The sequence below is a fragment of the Dama dama genome, chromosome 19 (genome assembly GCF_033118175.1).
Source record: "Dama dama isolate Ldn47 chromosome 19, ASM3311817v1, whole genome shotgun sequence".
Classification (NCBI taxonomy): domain Eukaryota; kingdom Metazoa; phylum Chordata; class Mammalia; order Artiodactyla; family Cervidae; genus Dama; species Dama dama.
The window spans coordinates 6573801-6594181 of NC_083699.1; the positions used below are offsets into that span (position 1 = coordinate 6573801).

The window sequence follows — 20381 nt, forward strand, 5'->3', positions numbered from 1 at the left end:
ATGGAAAATGGTGTCTAATTTATAGAGCTTTTCTAACAGTTAATTGAGAATAACCAATTTAGTGTGAATCTATTTTTAACACTGACATTCAGTTCATCCTACATGGGTTTAGAAGATGAACCTACAGCTTTTAAAAACCAAGATTGTCAGCTAGATTTTCGTCATAATTTTCTCCAAAGTGAGAACCTGAGACCTTTGTAGTGGTAACGCAAACACTTTGGAGCAAAATTGAGTTTTTCCCAAAGGTCAACAGAGATAGCTTTGTTTATGATTTGCAAAATGTCATATTAATCTGTGTAAAATCCATAGTGTAACTAAATACATACTGTGGTGACTAGAAGTCTGTTTGACTGTACTTATATCCAGCGAAGAGAGTCCTCTGAAGGTTGTTTTTTTCACTGCTTCATTTTAAATACCACTGACTATTTAAATTTGAACTTGATATTGTCTTAGTTCTAAACATAGCTGGCCAAATATGTTTATACAGTCCATATGAATCAGGCAAATGAGTCTCTGTTGCTTTAATTGTTCTGTGACTTTGTACAAATTATTTCATATCACAGGATCTCTGAATCCTCATCAGCATGAGTTGGGTGGTGGGGGTGGAGATTCCAGAACTCCCATCAGAGAATGGTGGGGAGGACTACGGGAGATCTGGTCTTTCCTTTATTCAACACTCTGTGACTCACTCCAGGCTCAGGGAAGCAAGGCCCTGCCCTCATGGATCTTACATCCCTCCTGTTCCTCAGTAAGTGAGGAAACACATAAATAAGCAACATAATTGCAGATATGACCAGTGCTGTGACGAGAATAAACAGATGGACCCTGGCTCCAGGAGGGCTTTAGTTGAGTTGGTTATGCTGTCTGCCCTGTTTATAAGAGCATAGACAATAAATGATATTCTTTCTTCTCTTCATCATTCATTTAACTTCCTCACCTTGTATTTAACGCTTATGTTCATAATTTGTAAAAAAAAAAATGTGGATAAGTAATAGTTCTTATTTTGTGAGAAATGTTTTATTTTCATACATCTAAGGTTGCAAAGCAGACATCTTCTTTCTTCAGGGTTAATAGAGTGACTTGGTATGGTTTCATTTCTTCATAGGGTAATATAAATTATTTTGAACTCAATTATCAAATAATAGTCTTGATGACCATTTAAGTCTAGCTCCTCTTCTTTGCCACTTTGGTCTCTACCACCTTTCACGTCTGTGTCCTCACTTGATGTTCCAGCCCACTTGAACATTTCAGTGCAAATGTTTTGTCTTGTATTGTTAGAAACCAGTACTGACAGTCTCTACACTTGGACTTAATAAGTGCATTCTTTCTATATCCTTATGCTGTAGGCCATTTTTCACTATGCAGGGTCTTCCTGAAATTCAGGAGGGTCTCAGCAAAGGCACTTGGTGGATGCGTTATCTTGGCTTTTTTGTAGATTTCTTAACCAGGCTTCCACTGAACTTTGTTAAGTTACTTCCACTTAACTCTACCTTAGCTCTCTCACCTTACCTCTCCTGAACAAGGCCCTTACACCAGCCAGGTTAGTTTATCTAGTGTCTTTGTAACGGCCTGAAGTTCCCACTTGTGTGACATTGCTTGCTGCTATTTTCCTTAGCAGAACCTCGTGACTTTTTGGGTTCCTGAGAAGCCAGGTCTGCTATCGAGGACATAATCCTTAGACTTGGTAGCAGACCTGGACTTACATTTTATTTGCTCTTTCTGTGATCTTGGGCAAGTCATGAAACTTCGGTGGGCTTTAGTTTCCCCATCAGATTAATGGAGTTAATCCCCCCTACTCCCATGGTCATTGTGAGCTGATTGAACTGCTCTAAAAAGTGCTTCACTGCTGATCTTTTTTTCCCTCTGCACTTGGTCCCCCTTGGTATAACAGGACACTTCATAGTATTCATTATTTTCTGACATATACTCTGTGTTAAGATCTATGGTCAGTCCCATTCCACCTTTTCTTTTTTGATAGACAATGAGATGAAAGAAAGATGTAGGTTAAAATTCTCAAAAAAAAGTTTGGGGATTACCTGCTTATTTTAATGAACTATTTGTATATTTGTGTGAGCAGAGTTTTTTATTTATGAAAACTGAGGTATAAGAAATGACTTAGGGTGAATTAAGAAATGCTTTTACATAGTGGACCCATAATAATTAAATGTTAAAGAAAAACACAGGAGGTATTACATGGTTTTGACTATTACTAGAAATGACAAAAGGAGAAATAACAGAAAGTAAAGCTAAAATAAATCGTTGTTGGCAGGACTGTTCAAAATGGATGATGTCATCTGAAAGTTTCTTCATTTCAGAAAATCTTGGAGATAAGAACCTTGACATTCTGAGCAGTGCTCAGACTCATGATTGATAACATGTTTTAGGCATAAACAATAAGGCTACTGATAATTTGTAAACTTTTGCTTGAATCTATTTAAAGTATTTCTTGGTCCTTACATGTTCTGGATTTAATCTTCCCTAAAATAAACTCATTGACTAATACATTGTAAATCTTTTCCTGCTGTGTGTTCCACTTGCTCTGGTAACCTCATTGACTCACTTCTGTGGAGTCTGGGGCACCTGTCCCCCACCCCACGTAAGCCAATATGCTTTAGCAAAACTCTGGCAGTTTATAACATAGAATACTGATTTTAGAAGGAGTTACTTTCTATTTGCATAATCAGTCCATTTGATTATCAGCTGCTTTTTTTGCTATTCTAACAACTGTTAAAAACAGTTGTTAAAAATGTGGGTTTTTCCCACAACTGTTTTTGTTTCATTTTATTAGTAATCCCTTGCACAATGAATGCCTCAAAATTTTTGCCAAGCTACCCTATTGGGTTTCCCAGATGTTGCAGTGGTATAGAATCCACCTGCCAATGCAGGAGACATGGGTTCGATCCCTGGATTGGGAAGATCCCCTGGAGAAAGAAATGGCATCCCACTCCATATTCTTGCCTGGAGAATCCCATGGACAGAGGAGTCTGGTGGGCTACAGTCCATGGGGTCGCAAAGAGTAGGACACAACTCAGTGACTGAGCATACCTACCTTCTTGACACTTCTAAGTAACATTTTCTAATCTGAGTAATTCAGATTTTGATTATTATTTACTCTTTTCTGATGTGACTGTAGTATGGAGTCTAGTTTTTATCTGGGGATGAAGGAAGCCATGAAATAAAGTCATGGACTAATGATTGAATCAGAAATTTGCTACTAAGTAGCAAGAAATTGGACAATAATCATGCTTAATGTGGCAGTTAATCAACAAATACATTTTCAAAACATTAATAGATTTTGAAAAAGCACTGTTCTAGGTGTGTTTTAGAAGTTAGACATATGGTTAACATATATGTATGTGTATTATATGTCCAGTATATGTGTGTGTGTGTATATATATATGTATCATACATATATTGGGCTTCCCAGGCGGTTCAGTGGTAAAGAATCCACCTGCCAATGTAGGAGACATGGGTTCAATCCATAGGTCAGGAAAATCCCCTGGAGAAGGAAATGGCCACCTGTTCCAGTATTCTTGCCTAGAAAATCCCATGAACAGAGAAGGCTGGAGGGCTACAGTCCATGGGATCTCAAGAGAATCAAACATGATGGAGCGATTAAGCACACATGTATTTTATTTAATGTATATTCTACTTTATAAGACTCATGTGTTCCTTTGTTCATTCAGTGAGTTAATACCTATTATGAGCCCGTCACTATCCTAGATGTTCTTGTTTTGGGGAGTACAGCTGGAAAACAGACAGTCGTGGTTGCTACCTTCACTCCTGGTCTAGTGAAAGGCAAGGGCTGCTGCCAGGCGGTTATGAGAAAGTTATGAGAAAGTGTAATGAGTGCTCTGGAGCCAACTAAAAGAATGTTAAACAGAGACTTGAAGTTTAAAGAAAACTTCCTGGAGGTGGTGACATTTAACCAGAGTCTGACTGGAAATTAGCCAGGCCAAACAGAAAAGATGAGGGGAGGGTGACGTATTTGAATAACTGGATCTACGTGGACAAAGTAACATCTTGCCCAAGGGACTGAAGGTAGTTTAGTTTAATATGGCCAGGAGAGAGAGGAGGAGGGAGAGAGAATGGGTGTGCACCAGGATGGTGTGGGTGGGGGACTGTGGAAAAGACAGGGTGATGATCTGGAGAATGGGTAGGTCTGTGTTAGCTCTTGTCTGGACTATTAAAATAATTAACTTAATTTGGTCTTCCTCCCCCAGGCTCTCAGCCATATCAGGCCCCCTTAGCTCCTGTCTGATGAATTCGTGAAGCACGATTTTGCCAGCGTCATCCTTGGCCTCCTTCAGAGACTCTCTCTAGCCTGTAGGAGGAAGTAGACAATCTTTAACTCAGTTTTTAAAAGGGTCCCCAAGCTGGACTCACTTTGCAGACTTTATTTCCCCCGACTCTTATTACAGATGTATTGCTTGTTACTGATGCTTCAAATCGTGCTATGCCCTCTGCCTGAATATCTTTTCTAACTCGTCATGTATAAAATTCTCTCTCTTGTTCAGAGCTATTATCTGACTTTTCTAAGTGGAATCTTTCTCGTTTTCCTTGAAATGGTAAGAACTCTTCATCTGAATGCCTGTTATGATGCTTTTTGTCTTCTTTCTGCATATTCACGCTTTTTATGTGCCTGCTTCATTTCCCTGAGTAGACTGTGTGTCTGATTCATTTTCTGTCTCCTCTGCCCTGAAGCACTCAGTATATGAGTGGTTTCACCAAGTAGATAAATGGTGGATCAATAAATAAATTAGCTTTTGTAGAAGATATTGAGACTTGGTATGGAGCATATTTTAGGCAAGACCACTTATTTTACTTTTTTGCCTCATCCATTCATTTCCTATCTTCTAGCTTATTTTTCAGGTTAGATAGGAGACAATGAATTAGTTGTTCCATCGTGCTTTCTCTTTTACCTGCATGTGGGCCCAGGATGATATGCCCCAGGGAACACAAGGCCGTAGCTCTCTTTGTGTCCACCTTGCCCTGAGCACCCTTGCTCCCACTGTCCAGGAAAGGAGCTCTGAGGAGACAGACAGTGGAGAAGCACAAGTGTCCGTTAACAGGCAGGTAACATTAGCTGTTACCTTGAAGTCATTGGCAAACACTGGGTTTAAGAGACCTGTGGAAAGGGTTGTGATGGATGTGTAAATGAGACTGTGTATTAGTAGATAGAGGTTCACCAATGGTTCTCAGAGTAGCAGCCATTAGAACTGTCTGAGAGCTTTCCTGGGACCCAGCCAAAATCAATTAAATCAGAATTTCTGGGGATGGAGGCTGGGCATAGGAATTTTTAATTTGTCATATACCACCATGATTAAGGGCTTTCCAGGCGTTGCGAGTGGTGAAGAACCTGCCTGCCAATTCTAGAGACGTAAGAGATGGAGTTTGGATCTCTAGGTTGAGAAGATCCCCTGGAGGAGGGCATGGCAACCCACTCCAGTATTCTTGCCTGGAGAATCCCATGACAGAGGGGCCTGGCGGGCTGTGGTCCACAGTGTCGCAAAGAGTCAAACACGACTGGAGCGACTTAGCACGCACGCACACCATGATTAAGGACCACTGGCTTAAAACTTAAACAGTGGTGTCTCAGTAGTGTGGTGACCTGGACACCGAAATGTCCTTCTTGTCTCCCAAATTGCTTATTCATTCTGCAGACGTACTGAAGATGCTTAGATTTCAGCCTGTCTTTAACAACTTCTTAATCTTGAGGGATAGACAGACTTGTAAAAATTACCTGTAATACAATTTGACAGGTGCTGAATTCACCACTGTGAGTTTATCCTACCTGGCAAGAAAGTGGCGAGGAGGAAGGAAGGGAAAAGGAAAGAGAAAATGTCCACAGAAAGGGACATTTGAAAAGGGTTGTCTCTCATCATCAGATTTAACCTAAGAAAATGATTCCATGTTTTTATCAATCCCTGTTAAAATAGTTTCCTAAATGGTCTGAGAAATGAGCCTTGGTTGATTTGTCCTTGGGCATGGGGGAAGCTTTCTCACAGCCACTCGGGAGTCAAGTTCCTTAGATGTGGTTTCACAAATGAAGACGCTGAGCAGGCTTGGAGGTGAGCACCTGCCTGAGGCCAGAGCTGGTGGCTGCACTGAAGCCAGGGCTCGCTGGCTCCTAAAGAAGTGGTTTTGTGCCCCCTGGACCGAACATTTGCCATCCTCAGCCACTGGAGGCTTATGGGAGTTAGTTCATTCAGAGAGATTCTAACTTGACCGTGAGCTGAAGGAGTCTGTCCAAACAGGGGTTGAAGGAAAAGGAGAAGGGATGCTTTCAAGCCTGTGTGAGGAGGGTTGGGGGTTGCAGGATTCCAGGGTTGTGAAGAATGTGCCGGGAGTGGGAAAGGGACTCAGGGCTGTCCGGTCACCGAGTACCAGCACCTCATCAGAGGCTGTTACACGTGCTCTTATCCGTCAATCACATCATCCCTAGGATGGTATTCTTGTTTTATAAAAGAGGAAGTTTAAGTAGAGTGAGGTTGAGTAATTACTCAGTCTTGCTGCTAATAAATACCAAAGTTGGCCTTAGAACCAACAAGCTTGTGATTCCAGCTCACGTGATCGTAACCATTGAGCTGGGGCTCTGCTGCTCTTTTACATCACGTCCTGGGACAGGTCCTGGGATGGTGTCTGTGTGCAGATCACCCAGGCCTGCAGAGGAGGAGCTTTCACAGTAAAGGCACAGAGAAGTCCAACAAAGGGCCATATTGTTTCTTTGGGTCGGAGCAAAGTACAGACTTGTGTTTGGGTGATGGTATTGTATTAATAGTAAGTTACTAGAAAATGGAGCAAATGTGACTAGGGGGAAAGGAGAATATAATTGGATTGAGAGAAAACAGGGCCACAGGGTGTGAGTTGACTGGGTGAAGATGCAGAAGTTTGGGTGAAGATGCAGAAGTTTGGGTGAAGATGCAGAAGGAGGGTTTTTGAGAACTACTTTACTGGAAGAAGATTTTTTTATATGATTTATTATTTTTCTTAGCTGAAGTACAGGCTTCCCTGATAGCTCAGGTTGTAAAGGATCTGTCTTTTATGCCAGAGACCCAGGTTCGATCCTGGGTTGGGAAGATCCCCTGGAGAAGGGAATGGCTACCCTCTCCAGTATTCTTGCCTGGAAAATCCCATGGACAGAGGAGCCTGGCAGGCTATATGGTCCATAGGGTGGCAAAGAGTCGGACACAACTGAGTGACTAACATTTTCACTTTTTTCTTCTTGGATTGATTTAGAGTGTTAAATTCTTTTTTTTCCTTTTTTGTGTCTGAAGGATTTTTTTTAATGCAAACTTATTTATAGTTGATTAGCAATGTTGTGTTAGTTTCAGGTGTATAGCAAAGTGATTCAGTTCTACACGTATCTGTTGTTTTTCAAATTCTTTTCCCATTTAGGTTGTTACATAATATTGAACAGACTTGTGCTATATAGTAGGTCCTTGTTGGTTATCTGTTTAAAATATAGCAGTGAGTACATATCTATCCCAAACTCCCTAACTATCCCTTCCCCATCCTTCCCCTCTAGTAACTAGACATTCCTTTTCTAAGTCTGTTAGTCTGTTTCTGTTTTGTAAATAAGTTCATATGTATCTTTTTTTTTTTTTACGTTTCCACATGTAAGTGATATCATACTATATTTCTCTACTCTGGCCAGAATACTTTATATTCTGAAATAAAGTCAGGATGGATTCACTTGGCAGACATATCTTTTTCTTTTTTTTTTGGCAAACATTTCTTGGGCGCATGGACCTGGGCTGGGCTGGGGGCACAGGGCTGAGGCGCAGCCCGCTCCTGGAGGTGGTCAGCATGGGAGGGAGACGTGTAATTAGTGCCCAGGAAAGCCCTGTGAGCCTCTTGGGAGGAAGATATGTGCAAAGTGCCAAGGAACGTGAAACGACCATATCTGCTAACAACCACCTGCTGTAGCCAGAGGTAGACAGTGTCAGATCCACAGATAACATTGCTTTACTCACTTCGTGCGCCCAAGCCCGGTGTTTAGCAGATCCGGGCTTCCAGCCTAAATGTTGATGATGTGATAGCAGGAGAAAAACATCATGTGACGGCCGCCTGTGCTCTTCCCTCTTACGTTCACATTCTGGCTTATTATAAAACAGTGTTGCCATGGCTGGCATTCCCGTGAGGCTCAACATCTCCATACTTTTCATCTTAAATAAGCACTTCAGAATATCTCCCCAGCTTCTGATTGCTGTTTAGAACAAGCACCTTGTAATGATTAAGCTTTTCAAATGCCGAAGTTTAAGTCATGACTTCAATACCCTTCTGCCTTAGAAACTCATCTTACAGATGTCTTGAAAGAGTTCCAAGGTTCGTAGGCATCTTTTTTATTTATGTGTTTATTGTTAACAGTGGATCATTTTCCGGAGAGCTATTCAAGGATAGTAGAAATATAATGAATGATTTCTCTAAATTCAGAGACTTTCCTGTTTTATTCCCAGCAATAATTTTTAAGTAACTTTTGTTGATGGTTACTCTTTTAGATGTTTGGAAACCTGCCAGAGAAAGCCAATGAAAGTCTCTAGGGGTGGGGGCAGAGGAGGAGAGAGGCTCAGATAACCTGTGTTGTAATACTGCTTTTTTACCTCAAGAGCTTTTTTTTCATCCTGCTGCTGCTGCAGTCAGCATCCAATAGAGACGTATTCTGGGCCCGGGAGCCAATTGTCTTGCTCCTCGATGCAGCCTGAAGTCTGAGGGAGAGCTGATGGCTGCGCACAATTTTAGCAAATTGTCCTGGGGATGTTGGGCGGGGCGAGGGGGGTGGGTGGGTGGAGTGCTTTCCCCACAGGGGCTGAGGCAGTGGCTTTGAGCACATTTTGTTCAAGTACGAAGTTGATCGTCTGAAGGAGACAGTGGTCAGCAGTAATGAGGACCTTTGTCACCTTACCTTTGCTTCATGCTCTGTCATTGTTTATGTGAAGCAGTAGCATTTAATGGCTGGACTTGAGGCGGAATCTGTGAGGTCAGGAAGCTAGTGATGTTTGTTTTCAGTTAGGGAAGCCCAGAGTTTTTTATAATTTAAGATTTGTCATAAGCAAAAATAAATGTTATCATTTTAAAGATATAAAAACAGGGTTTGCTTTCCTCTATTTGTGGGCATATAGAATCTAGAATAAAACAAATAAGACAAATCCTTCATATAAATACAAAGTAATGGTGTGTTCTCCAACTGACTTCACCAAAATGTTTTACCTCTGATTTCCTTTAGTTTCTTTAAATTGCTGGATGAAAATCTTACCCCTTAAAACCTCTCTGTATTTTTATCTAATTTTATTTTTCACTTTTAATATATACATATATATATAATGGAACTTCTTTTCCTGTATAAAATCACCTTTTCTTTACATGTGATCAGTCTAAACCACAGAGGCCAGGTTAGTGGAATCCATAGAAAGTCTAAGAACCTCTTGCCTCACTAGGACTCCTGTTGAAATGGATGATGGGAAGCAAGAGTTTAATTTTCTGGTGTTCAATTGTTTTCTTTTTAGTTTCAGAGAAAGTGACATTTATAAGAGAATCTTAATTTTTTTCCATGACACGTTGGAAATACTATTAGAGCAGGCTTCTCAAAATTTAGTTGCTTAGACATAGGTATACCTATGGCTGATTCACATTGATGTTTGGCAGAAACCAACACAATATTGTATTGTAGAGCAATTATTCTTCAATTTAAAATAAATAAATTTAATTATAAAGATAAAATTAGTTTCTTATATTGTGAAACATCTTTTCCTTTTGCACAACTCAACGGGGTTGAAGCTTTCATTGGTTCTGACCTATTCTGGATAAAGTCATCTATGTTCTCAGTGTGAGCAATGTTTAGAAAAGCAGGCACATGGAACAATGATCCAGTGGTCATGGTACAAATACATACCTCTAATGTAATGGTGAAGAGCACTAACTTTGTAGTCAGACTGTGTGTTTAGTTATGTGTCCTTCAGCAAGAGCCTCTCTCCTTCCCATTTGAAAAGGTATTTAAAGATGGAGAGCTTTTGCTTTATCAGTACACTAGGAACTCTCAAATAGGTCTATAAAGAACTGCTTAAACACGTCTTCCAAGGGATTGTTAAGGAAAAAATTATGTGTGTTTGACTCAAGAAGTTTACCTCTTTTTTACCCTCAGGAAAGCCCTAGAAATATAATAGAGACAACCATGCTGTAATCCACCTAATCATGGTAGGATGATGAATCGGGTACTATTTGTAAAACCTTCTGTATTTCTCAATTGAAAGGCATGCGCTACAAATAGAGCTCTAAATTTTATTATGTAAATGTTCATGCTTTTAATTATTAGCCAAGATTGAAGAGTGTCTGATTTGGATGCCATAAAACTTCAGAATTGGTTCTGCTACAAACAGTTTAGAAGTCTGGCAGTTGCTGTACCGCAAAAATAATGAAGCGATTGAAAAAATAATAGAAACATAGTGATCTGGCATTTCCAACTTTATGATGCCATAAAAAAGCAGCCAACAAATGTTGGACTGTTTAATGATACTGGCACCTAGCAAATGTCACTGGGCTTTCACAAGGTCATGGAGACTCTGGCTGGGCTCAGGGATGCTGGCCAGACCCATCTTTGGAGCCCAGGAAGACTGTGGAATAGTGACAGACAGCAGGTGCCAGCTCAGCCCTTCATGGCACCTCATAGGTGGCTGCACACAGCTGGGGACTCTGTGGCATGGAGGAGGCCAGGAGGAAAAAGTGAGACTGTTTCTTCTTACAGCATCCTGGCAGAGGCAACTCTAAATATAAGATCCTTGTGCGCCCTCTCTGAGGAGGATGAGATTTCTTCTGATGACGATCAGCTGAAATTGTGTGCCGATACAACTGCTGCGGCCACAGTTGTGTGTATATCTGATCTCTCACAGAGATCTGGAGGAAGGAGGATCTGGATCTGGAAGGAGGATCTGGAAGCTGCTGGAGGAAGGAGTGGTGTTTTGGTTACGAGAATGTGTGTGTGATTTGTTGCCTTTTTCCCTTTCTCCACCTCCTCAGAGGCAGCTAACCCGACTCTCATGAATTACATAATAGTTATCTAGACGTGTAGAGTTTCAGTTATGCCATTTTCAAGATGATTAATGGGGAGTTGTGCAATTAAAGCTCTTGAGTTCTCTGGGAAAAAAGTCACAGTATCCTGATGTTTGAGTGAAAGTGTTTTGCCGTTGCGTCAGCATTGAGGATATTTTGGGGTCTTGTAAATGTCACTGTTGGTTTTCATGTCCCAGAGTTGTCGTCATCAAACTTAGGAATGTTCTACAAAATAGTGCCTAGAACATGTGAATGCTGGAGAGGCCTCTTGAAATAGCTAGGAAAGTCTAACCTAGAATTGCTTCCTAAAGTCAGATTAGACTTGGGTGAGAAAAAGTGTAATGCCCAAAACTGAGTGTTACATCCTTTTACGTCCTTTCAAACCATGGTAAAATTACAAATTTAAACTCAGTAGATTGTGTATATGTGTGTGTATGTGTGTTTATAATTTTTTTTTTGTTTTATTGACAGTCTTAGTAGTTTTTAAGCCACAGTGTATATATGAACATGAAAGTTCTATGGGATCAGGAAAAGGAAGAAAAAAAATTTTGCGTTATATTGATTTTTGTTTGAAAACACTTTTGATCTGTAGTAATAAAGAAATTAGGGATATTTCAGTGAAAATACATTTATAGATTTTTGCTTCTTTTTCCTCTTACTGGTAGGAAAAATTTCTCCCAGCTCTTATGTTGACCTAAGCTCCAAGCACTTATCCTTATGTTGATTGGATGAAGAAGTAGCAATTTACACCTAAAAAGTTAAGCTTTAAGTATTGATTTAATGTTGCTGTATTTTACTTCATGTTAAGTTTAGGAGACTAGAGACTAGAAATTAATTTCCTAGAAAAATAAGAGGAGAAATGATTCCTTTCTTCATGTTCTGTGGGGATGCTAAGCATTTGTTCCTGGTGTTACCTGAAAGTCCAGTGAAGAAATTAAAGCAGATATTGTGTTTTTTTTTAAGGAATATTTTCTTGCCTTTTTAGATGGCAAAACTGAAATAAGTATAAGGGTGCACCTATAATATGGCTTAGAGGGTCATAATATTTGAGAGTAAAAAATGAATAGAAAAATTCCTGTTAATATGTCAGTATTATCTATTTACCAGGCAGTGTATCATAGTATTTAAACACTGCAGATTGATGGTTCTGACTTACTAACTATGTATATACTGTAGTTGACCCTTGGAAACATAGGCTTGAATTGTGTAGGTGCACTTATATGTGGATTTTTTTCAATAAATACTGCTATAGTACCACGGTATCAGAAGCTGCTTGAATTTACAGATGCCAAACTCCCTATAAAGAAGGCCGACTGTAAGATTATATTCAGATTTTCAACTATGTTGAGGGAGGGGTTGGTGTCCCTAACAGCCACCCCCTTACCAGACTCCCTGTGTTGTTCAGGAGTCAACTCATTGAGATGTAGTATAGAATCCTATTTGTAAAACAAAAGAAAACAAATAAAGGATAACATCAAATCAGTGAAATCCCCCTGGAGACTAACAAAAAAATGAAGATATCTGCTTTGACTACTTTAGGGATTGCTTCAAGATGATAGTTCCATGCCCCTTTAAGTTTTATTCCAGAACTTCCTAAAAGGTCTCATGTGTTTTTTCAAGTAAAGCATGAAATAAAAATTTTAGTCATATATCTTAAGTTTCTTAAAATTGCCACAAAAGCAGTTTGAGTTTGTAATACATACACTGCTCTTGGAAATAGGTATACAATCGGGGTGAGTATATATGTCTGTATATATATGCATAAGTACTTATGCATGTACTTATATGCATAAGTACATTTGTACACATGTATTCATTTTCATATGATTGAAAACAACACTATGCAAGGCGTCCTCCAGAATTCCAGGTGGCAGTCAGAAATACTTTTCTGGGTCCTTTGGCTACTTAATTTATCTTTCTCAATAGCTTCTTTTTCAAAGTAGAGAGTATGTGTCTAGCTTTCAGTTTTTCTGAAAAGACTTTGTAGGGAAATAAAATCAAGAAAATGTGGCTTGTCCTTAAAAAAAAATCAGCATCTTCAGTATTCCAGTTAGTAAGTGAGTGGATTGATATGACTGATATGATTTCAGAATGTATTTAGTCTTTGATATACTATAGTCTTTGTTTTTATTTTTAATAAAATAATTTCATTTAAAACCCAAGCAAACAAATAGTAAACCTCACATATTCATACTTTGAAAGTTCTTAGAAGCTGCAGCTACTAGAATTTGGCAAAATTAAAAGGAATACCACCCCTTTAGAGTCATGTGTTGTAGTACAAATCTGTTATCTTATGTTTGAGGAAATTTCCGGAATAAAGAATTCTACCACTTAAGTGTAAGAATGAAAATATTTAAAGCTACTAACACATAAGTTTAGGTTAGCTGTTTTAAAATTATGCTTGCCCCTTTTACTAACTGAATGCTCATCTCTCTCTAAATTCACATGTTGAAGCCCTGTCTCCAGTGTGGCTATATTTGGAGATGAGACCGGACCTCGAAGCAGGTAGTTGAGGGTAAGGTCCTAAATGTGGGGCCCTGATCCGGAAGGATTGATGTCTTAATAAGAGACACCAGTGAGAATGCCCTCTGTGCATGCATGCACCAAGGAAAGGCTCATGAGGAAATAATAAGGTGCCCGCAAGCCAGGAGTAGAACTTGCACTGAAAACCAAATTGTCCAGAACCTTGGTCTTGGACTTCTAGCTTCCAGAACTGTGACAAAATATGTGTGTGTTCTTTAAACCACCAAGTCTATGGTATTTTGTTATAGTAACCTGAGCAGATTAATATAGCTTTCATTAAATTCCATTAGGTATAAAGCAGTGCTTAACTCTCAACTGAAGATGGCTTTACCTTCCCCTGGCTCCCAGGGGTGTTTTGGCAATGTTGAGACAATTTTTGGCAGTTATCAAGGGGTAATTTTGATGGTCATAACGGAGGGCAGGAGTGCTAGAGGCATCTGGCAGGCCAGGCCTGCTGCTAACAGCCCCACACCGAGGCTTATCTGGTTTCCAGTGTCAGTAATGCTGCGGTAGAGAAACCTTGAACTGCTTTTTAGGATGCATGTATTTTTTCAGCTGACACAGGTCCTTTATGGAAATGGGTGAATCATAAAGAGGTATACATAAGACCTATAATATCCTGTGTTTTAGATGCAATTTATTGCCAATATTTGCAAAAGCCAACAAACTAATTCCTAGAGCTAAACTTACATTCATTCACTTAAATGGAAAAAAAAAAAAAAAGCATTTAGCATGTATATGTAAAATAAATTTAAAAATAAATATTATGAAGTAAATTTATTCACCCTTGTCTTAGAATTGATCATCGAAAAGCATGACAGAACCATAAAAACCATCATTTTGGTAAAGTGTGAAGCGGTATTTCTTGACTGCCACTCACTCTCCCACCTTGGCAGAATTTTTCTGAGTATTTGTATTATCATAGCTGGAAAAAAAAAAAGGTCTATCAAAAACCAGTAACAGTTTTCAGTAGGAAGGTACCAAATTCTTTTGCCAGTGTTTCTGGCCAATATCTGAGCAATGAATATCTTTAGAAAAGTGCTTCAAAACATTTGCATAACTCAGCTGTTGCAAAGAAAATATTAGTTTTAACAATTGAAATATCAGAAAACCAGTATTTCCAATGAAAGTTGGAAAAGATTTTTGAGTGTTAGCTGGTATCCTTATAATTTTTGCATTGCTCCTTTCTTTTCAGAGTCTGCCCTAACATGACTCAGTAATTTTTAATCCTAAAACATAGTCACCATTTGGTAACTTAATGAGATGTCTTTTTGTATTCTGACCTCATAAGTCACTGTATTTCTTTTATTTTAGGTGGAAGAAGTGAAACTAAAAACAGGAAATTTGTTTTTCTAGTTTTCAAATATAATTTTGGTTTTTTTTGGTCTTATTAAGTTTGGCCAAGTTCCAAGTAAGATGTTTTATTTTTGATTGTTAGCAGGTTCTTAAATATTGAAAATAGCTGACAAATAGTTTTCTTATATCTCTAAATCGCCACCTCTGTTTTATTCAATTTTCTCTTTATTCTATAATTTATACCTCATTGTATACATCATATATCATTTTTAGACATGTATTATATATGCTCATACTATGTATGTAATTATTTTAAAGTACACTTTATTAGTGGAGAAGGGAATGGCAAGCCACTCCAGTATTCTTCCCTGGAGAATCCCATGGACAGAGCCTGTAGGGCTACAGTCTGTGGGGTTGCAAAGAGTCAGACATGACTGAGCAACTAACATATATACACACACACTTTATTAGACTATAATGTTTAAAAATTAACTAGGCATTTATTTTGAGGCTCAAACATAGTGTACATCTTCTTGTTGGAATCACACTGTTTGTACTGATTTCAAAGGCTAATAAGAAAACCTTTCAATTCACAATTTAACAATTTGTGACTTCAGAAATTGAGGATTTGATGATTTGATCTCTCCATTGGCCTCAAATGATCTCTGATGACCATTATTGCTGTATATAGGCTTTTAAGACTTCAAGGGGAAGCTTTTTACTTTTTTTGAACAGGTTACTTTTATTTAAAGATGTAGAAAAATTATTAGAGGAAAATGGACTCATTCTGGATCAATATTTTATTGAACTTCCTTCATTTCCTTAAAATATACAGCATATGCATTACAAGGATATCTTTGGAGTCTGTGTTGTTAACTTATAAAAAGTCTCCTTGAATGGAGTCTAAGGTATTTATGATATAAGTTGTATAGCATCAACTGGCCAGCTCACTGAGAGAAAGATTTCAGTGCAATCAACAGAAGTAAAACCACAGAAACATAGCATTGTGAGAAATGTATTAGAATGGCATTTTTTCTTAGTGGATATGCCAATATAGAATGATGATTAAGGGCAAGCTTATATTATAGATTTGCTGACTGTCACGTGCTGTCATGGAGTTTTGCTACTTGTATTATTTTTAGTACTTTTAACAGATAGGGTGCTGGATTAGGCAGCTGCTTGTTATTGGGCTTCCCTTGTGACTCAGCTAGTAAAGAATTCGCCTGCAATGCGGGAGATATGGGTTCTATCCCTGGATTGGGAAGATCCCCTGGAGAAGGGAAAGGCAACCCACTCCAGTATTCTGGCCTGGAGAATTCCAGGGACAGAGGAGCCTGGCAGGCTATGGTCCATACAGTTGCAAAGAATCTGACGCCACTGAAGCAACTTACTTCCATTCTATCTGTAGCAATCAAAACTTTACAAACACTTATTCATGTTTTTGCAGTAATCCTGCAACCCAATTTATTGTATCGGAGTAAAATCTCTAATGATTTACAGTTATAGCTCCTATACAAAAATTTGTGTATGTTAGCTGCTGCTGCCAAGTCGCTTCAGTCTTGTCCGACTCTGTGCGACCCCATGGACGGCAGCCCACCAGACTCCCCCGTCCCTGGGACTCTCCAGGCGAGAACACTGGAGTGGGCTGCCATTTCCTTCTCCAGTGCATGAAAGTGAAAAGGGAAAGTGAAGTCGCTCAGTCGTGTCTGACTCCTAGCAACCCCATGGACTGCAGCCCACCAGGCTCCTCCATCCATGGGATTTTCTAGGCAAGAGTACTGGAGTGGGTTGCCATTGCCTTCTTCAGTGTATGTGAGCAGAAGATACAGATTGATTTTCTGTTTTTAGATGGTTTAGAATATATTCTCAACACTATAGAATTTAGGATGCCAAGTGCATCAAATCTCTACACAGATCTTCTTTCCTTCTTAGTGAAACTTGGAGGCCTCCTGTGACCTTTTCTTCTTTTATTGTGGCAAGCTTTATTTATTGTGTGTTCAAATTACTGGCCTCTGAATAAAAACATCATTAGGTTAGTACAACTCAGAGTCAAAATTTGGTATTAGATCTAGTTTTTATTCTATTATCTTCATCATCTCCAGAATGGAGTTACAGTAGAATTCATCTTTAAGCATTTAGTTAGAAATGTTCTTCATTCATTCTGCAAATGCTTATTGAGGTACAGGGCTGGGAACTTGAAGATGGATGAACCTGGAGAAGTACCAGTGTCATATTTACCTTAACTCTCCATAGAATGGTTGCCACTCATGGTTTTCCTCAGGACTTAGGCAATTCTCTAGAAGAGGATGTTTATTCTAACTTACTTTTGACCTTTTTATTTGTCAAACCACAATTATTCAGCAGCACAGTCAGCATTAAACAAGTTTTGACCTTCCTAAGGAGCTAAGTTTATCTAATATCCATTGCGGAGGCTACTCTGTTATTTTTTCCACAGATGTCAATGAAAAATTCACCTAGCTTTGCAGAATTGTAGTTTATAGTTTCCGGCTATATCAGAATAACCTGGAATACTGTTAAAATGTAGATCCCTGGACCCCCAGGTCTGTTGCCACAAACTCTGTGTGAAAGAGGCTAGGGAGTCTGCATACCTTTTCTACAAAATGTTCTCAGTTGATTCTTTGGGACCTACATAGCTTTTTGAAAGGAAGGCTCCAATGCACTCAAGTCAAGCTGAGCTTGGAAAGGGAGCCAGTGTAATAAATGTCGTGGAATGACATTTTTCCTGAGTACATGTAGTAAAGACAGAAGGCAAACCAAAGGGCCTGAGTTTTTATTAAAAGTTTTGAGATGCAGTGATCCAGAACATATGGTGATTTGCACGTAGTTTCTTTCCTTTATTGTTTCAGTGTAGGCTGTGTTTGTAGGTTGGAGGGCCCTAGAGGTTTGTGTTCCAGGGAGGCCTTAGGGTGAAGAGAGGGGAAGACCAGTGTCCATGTTTGCAAGACTGCTTTCAGCGCCCAGGGCTGTCTCTGGGTTATTTATGGAATTTACAGAACTATAGAAGGTGATCCCAGTGAACTGACATTAACTGAGTGGATATAACCCAGCTTATCTGCACTTAAATAAGTCCAATCTTAGTAAGAAATATGATGTGGAGATACTGATAACCAGAATTTTTCTTAGAACCAAGTTATTCTTTGTACTGAAAAAGTAGATTTTCTCTAAAATACCCAAACTTGGATATTTCTGATATCAGACCATGTGTCATCCATGGTTGGCCAGTCATTCACTATGCTTTGTCTTGTGACTTGAAGCGTTGTTTTTGCGAAAGTTGTTTTGCATCCAGATGCTTTTAAACTAATAACATACTCATGATCTCAACAGGTATCAGGCATGGTGATTTCCTATGGAATAAATCAGAGATATGTACATGGTACTTTACTTGTGAATGTATCGATAGCTGTGATTAATGGTATAAAAGTTACCTTCATGCCAGTATTTTGTTTTTCTGCTATTGTGTATACAGTTTACAATGTGCTGGGGGTGGTGATAATAGCAGCTTTTGACCTTCCCCTTTTTCTTGAAGAGCACTGGGCAGGGCCGAGGATGTGACATATACATTATCTTTTTTAATCTTCAAAATAAACTTTTGGTATAGGTCATATAGGGTTTCCCCATATAGTGTAGGTTATATAGGGCCAATGCAGAAGACATAAGGGACATGGATTCGATCCCTGGGTAGGGAAGATCGCCTGGAGGAGGGCATGGCAACCCTCTCCAGTATTCTTGCCTGGAGAACCCCATGGACAGAGGAGCCTGGCGGGCCACAGTCCATGGGGTCGCAGAAGTTGGGCACTACTGAAGCAACTTAGCATACATGCCACGTGGGTTATATGGCAATTTTGAAATGAATGAAAAGCCTGAGGCTTAAGGAAGTGAGTGTTTTGTGCAGTTCATGTAGCTGATGAGAGAGAGAGCTCAGCCTCGGCCCCACATCCTGAGACCCGTGATGTCCTTGCCGTTGACCACTTTTCTCTGCGGCCTCCTAACTTGAAATATTATTAGTAATGCTTTATTACATAATGCTTGTTAACAGAGCAGGCAGTATCCTATGATATTCACCTGTGGATAAACTTATTCCCAAAAACCTTAATCAAAATAAGCCCGAAATAGGTCATTAAAATTAAAATTCTGACAGATTTTTCTCACATCAGTTTTCTGAGCCAGTTTACAGTACAAGGTCAAATTATGGTAAACAGATAGGTTTTTCTTAGAAAAATCAAAGAAAGCTCAAGAAGGTGATTGATGGCTTCAGTTAAGTCTTTTTTTTTTAATCCTCACAAACAGTTCTAACTAAATTTATTGGTGAAAGAAATTATGAGGTAATAACTAATGAGATAAGTTGCTATCAATACTGTATTGATATAAGTGGGTCTGTCCCTAACAGTATTTCATAATATAGACTTTTATATATATTTTGATGAGAAAAATCATCCCAAAAGAAATGTATATTCATATTTATTATTTTATAGTAATTTATTTTGTTTCTCCATTTTATGCTACAGGTTTTTGAAGGGTAAACATATCTGTTTCTATTGTTTTACAGTTCTTAGGTAATGGAGACTAGATTTATTGCTGAAAGATTAAAGGCTGCATTTTTCACCAATATTTCATTATACTTATTTATCTCTGTATTCAGCAGGAAATATGTAGGAATTTCCTCCCTTTCATCTATACATTTCTTTATAGGCTCATAAAGCTTAGTAGTAATTTTAACTTCTTATGAGATATATGTAAAGGTGTTTTACTGAAGATACGGTGTGCCTTGAATCCTGTAAGTTCATTTCCTTACAACTCAGTACAAGTTAAAATAGATGGTAAAACTTCATGATTCTTTCGGGTTTATTAAAGTTAGCCAGGAGACATTAAGGAAAGAGCCTAAAATTTTTATTTGATATTCTGTGTTAATATTACCCTAGCAGTTTGTAGATTTTTAAACTTAAATCTAGAAATATTAGTGCTAATATTTTAAATCAGGATCTTCTTTAAGCTTGAAACTTTTTTGAAATGTCTTAATACCTTGCATTGATAATACACTTGAGTGAATTCATTACTTATTCAAATGTGTTATAAAGTCATTGGATAATACATTGTGTGAAAGACTCATGGTAGATTCAAGTGATAGGTTTGTATTATTATGAATTTTTTTTAAGGTTTGTGGATTTTATCCTTTTAAGATGATGTTTTCTGCTTTCGTTACTTAGGGTCGTTGCTCCAGGGAGAACTGCAAATATCTTCATCCACCCCCACACTTAAAAACACAGTTGGAGATAAATGGGCGCAATAACTTGATTCAGCAGAAGAACATGGCCATGTTGGCCCAGCAAATGCAACTAGCCAATGCCATGATGCCTGGTGCCCCATTACAGCCCGTGGTAAGCATGTTCCTAGTTCTCACTCCTTAAGTTTGTCTTGCTGAATGCTCAGGTTCAGTGTTAAATTGGTGATTGCACTAGATCAAGTGAACACAGGGAACAATATCAGTTGCCTAGCAT

At 38.8% G+C, this 20381-nt stretch overlaps 1 protein-coding gene across 21 annotated transcripts in view; it reads left to right on the forward strand.

Moving 5' to 3' along the window:
* MBNL1 (muscleblind like splicing regulator 1) overlaps positions 1 to 20381 on the forward strand; it is a 209834-nt gene that overhangs the window by 148034 nt on the left and 41419 nt on the right. For all 21 annotated transcript variants that reach the window (XM_061168162.1, XM_061168142.1, XM_061168161.1 and 18 more), the window contains one exon: positions 20091 to 20261. In XM_061168162.1, coding sequence (XP_061024145.1) covers positions 20193 to 20261 — 69 coding nt within the window. In that variant the 5' untranslated portion in view covers positions 20091 to 20192. The remainder of the gene's footprint in view (positions 1 to 20090; positions 20262 to 20381) is intronic.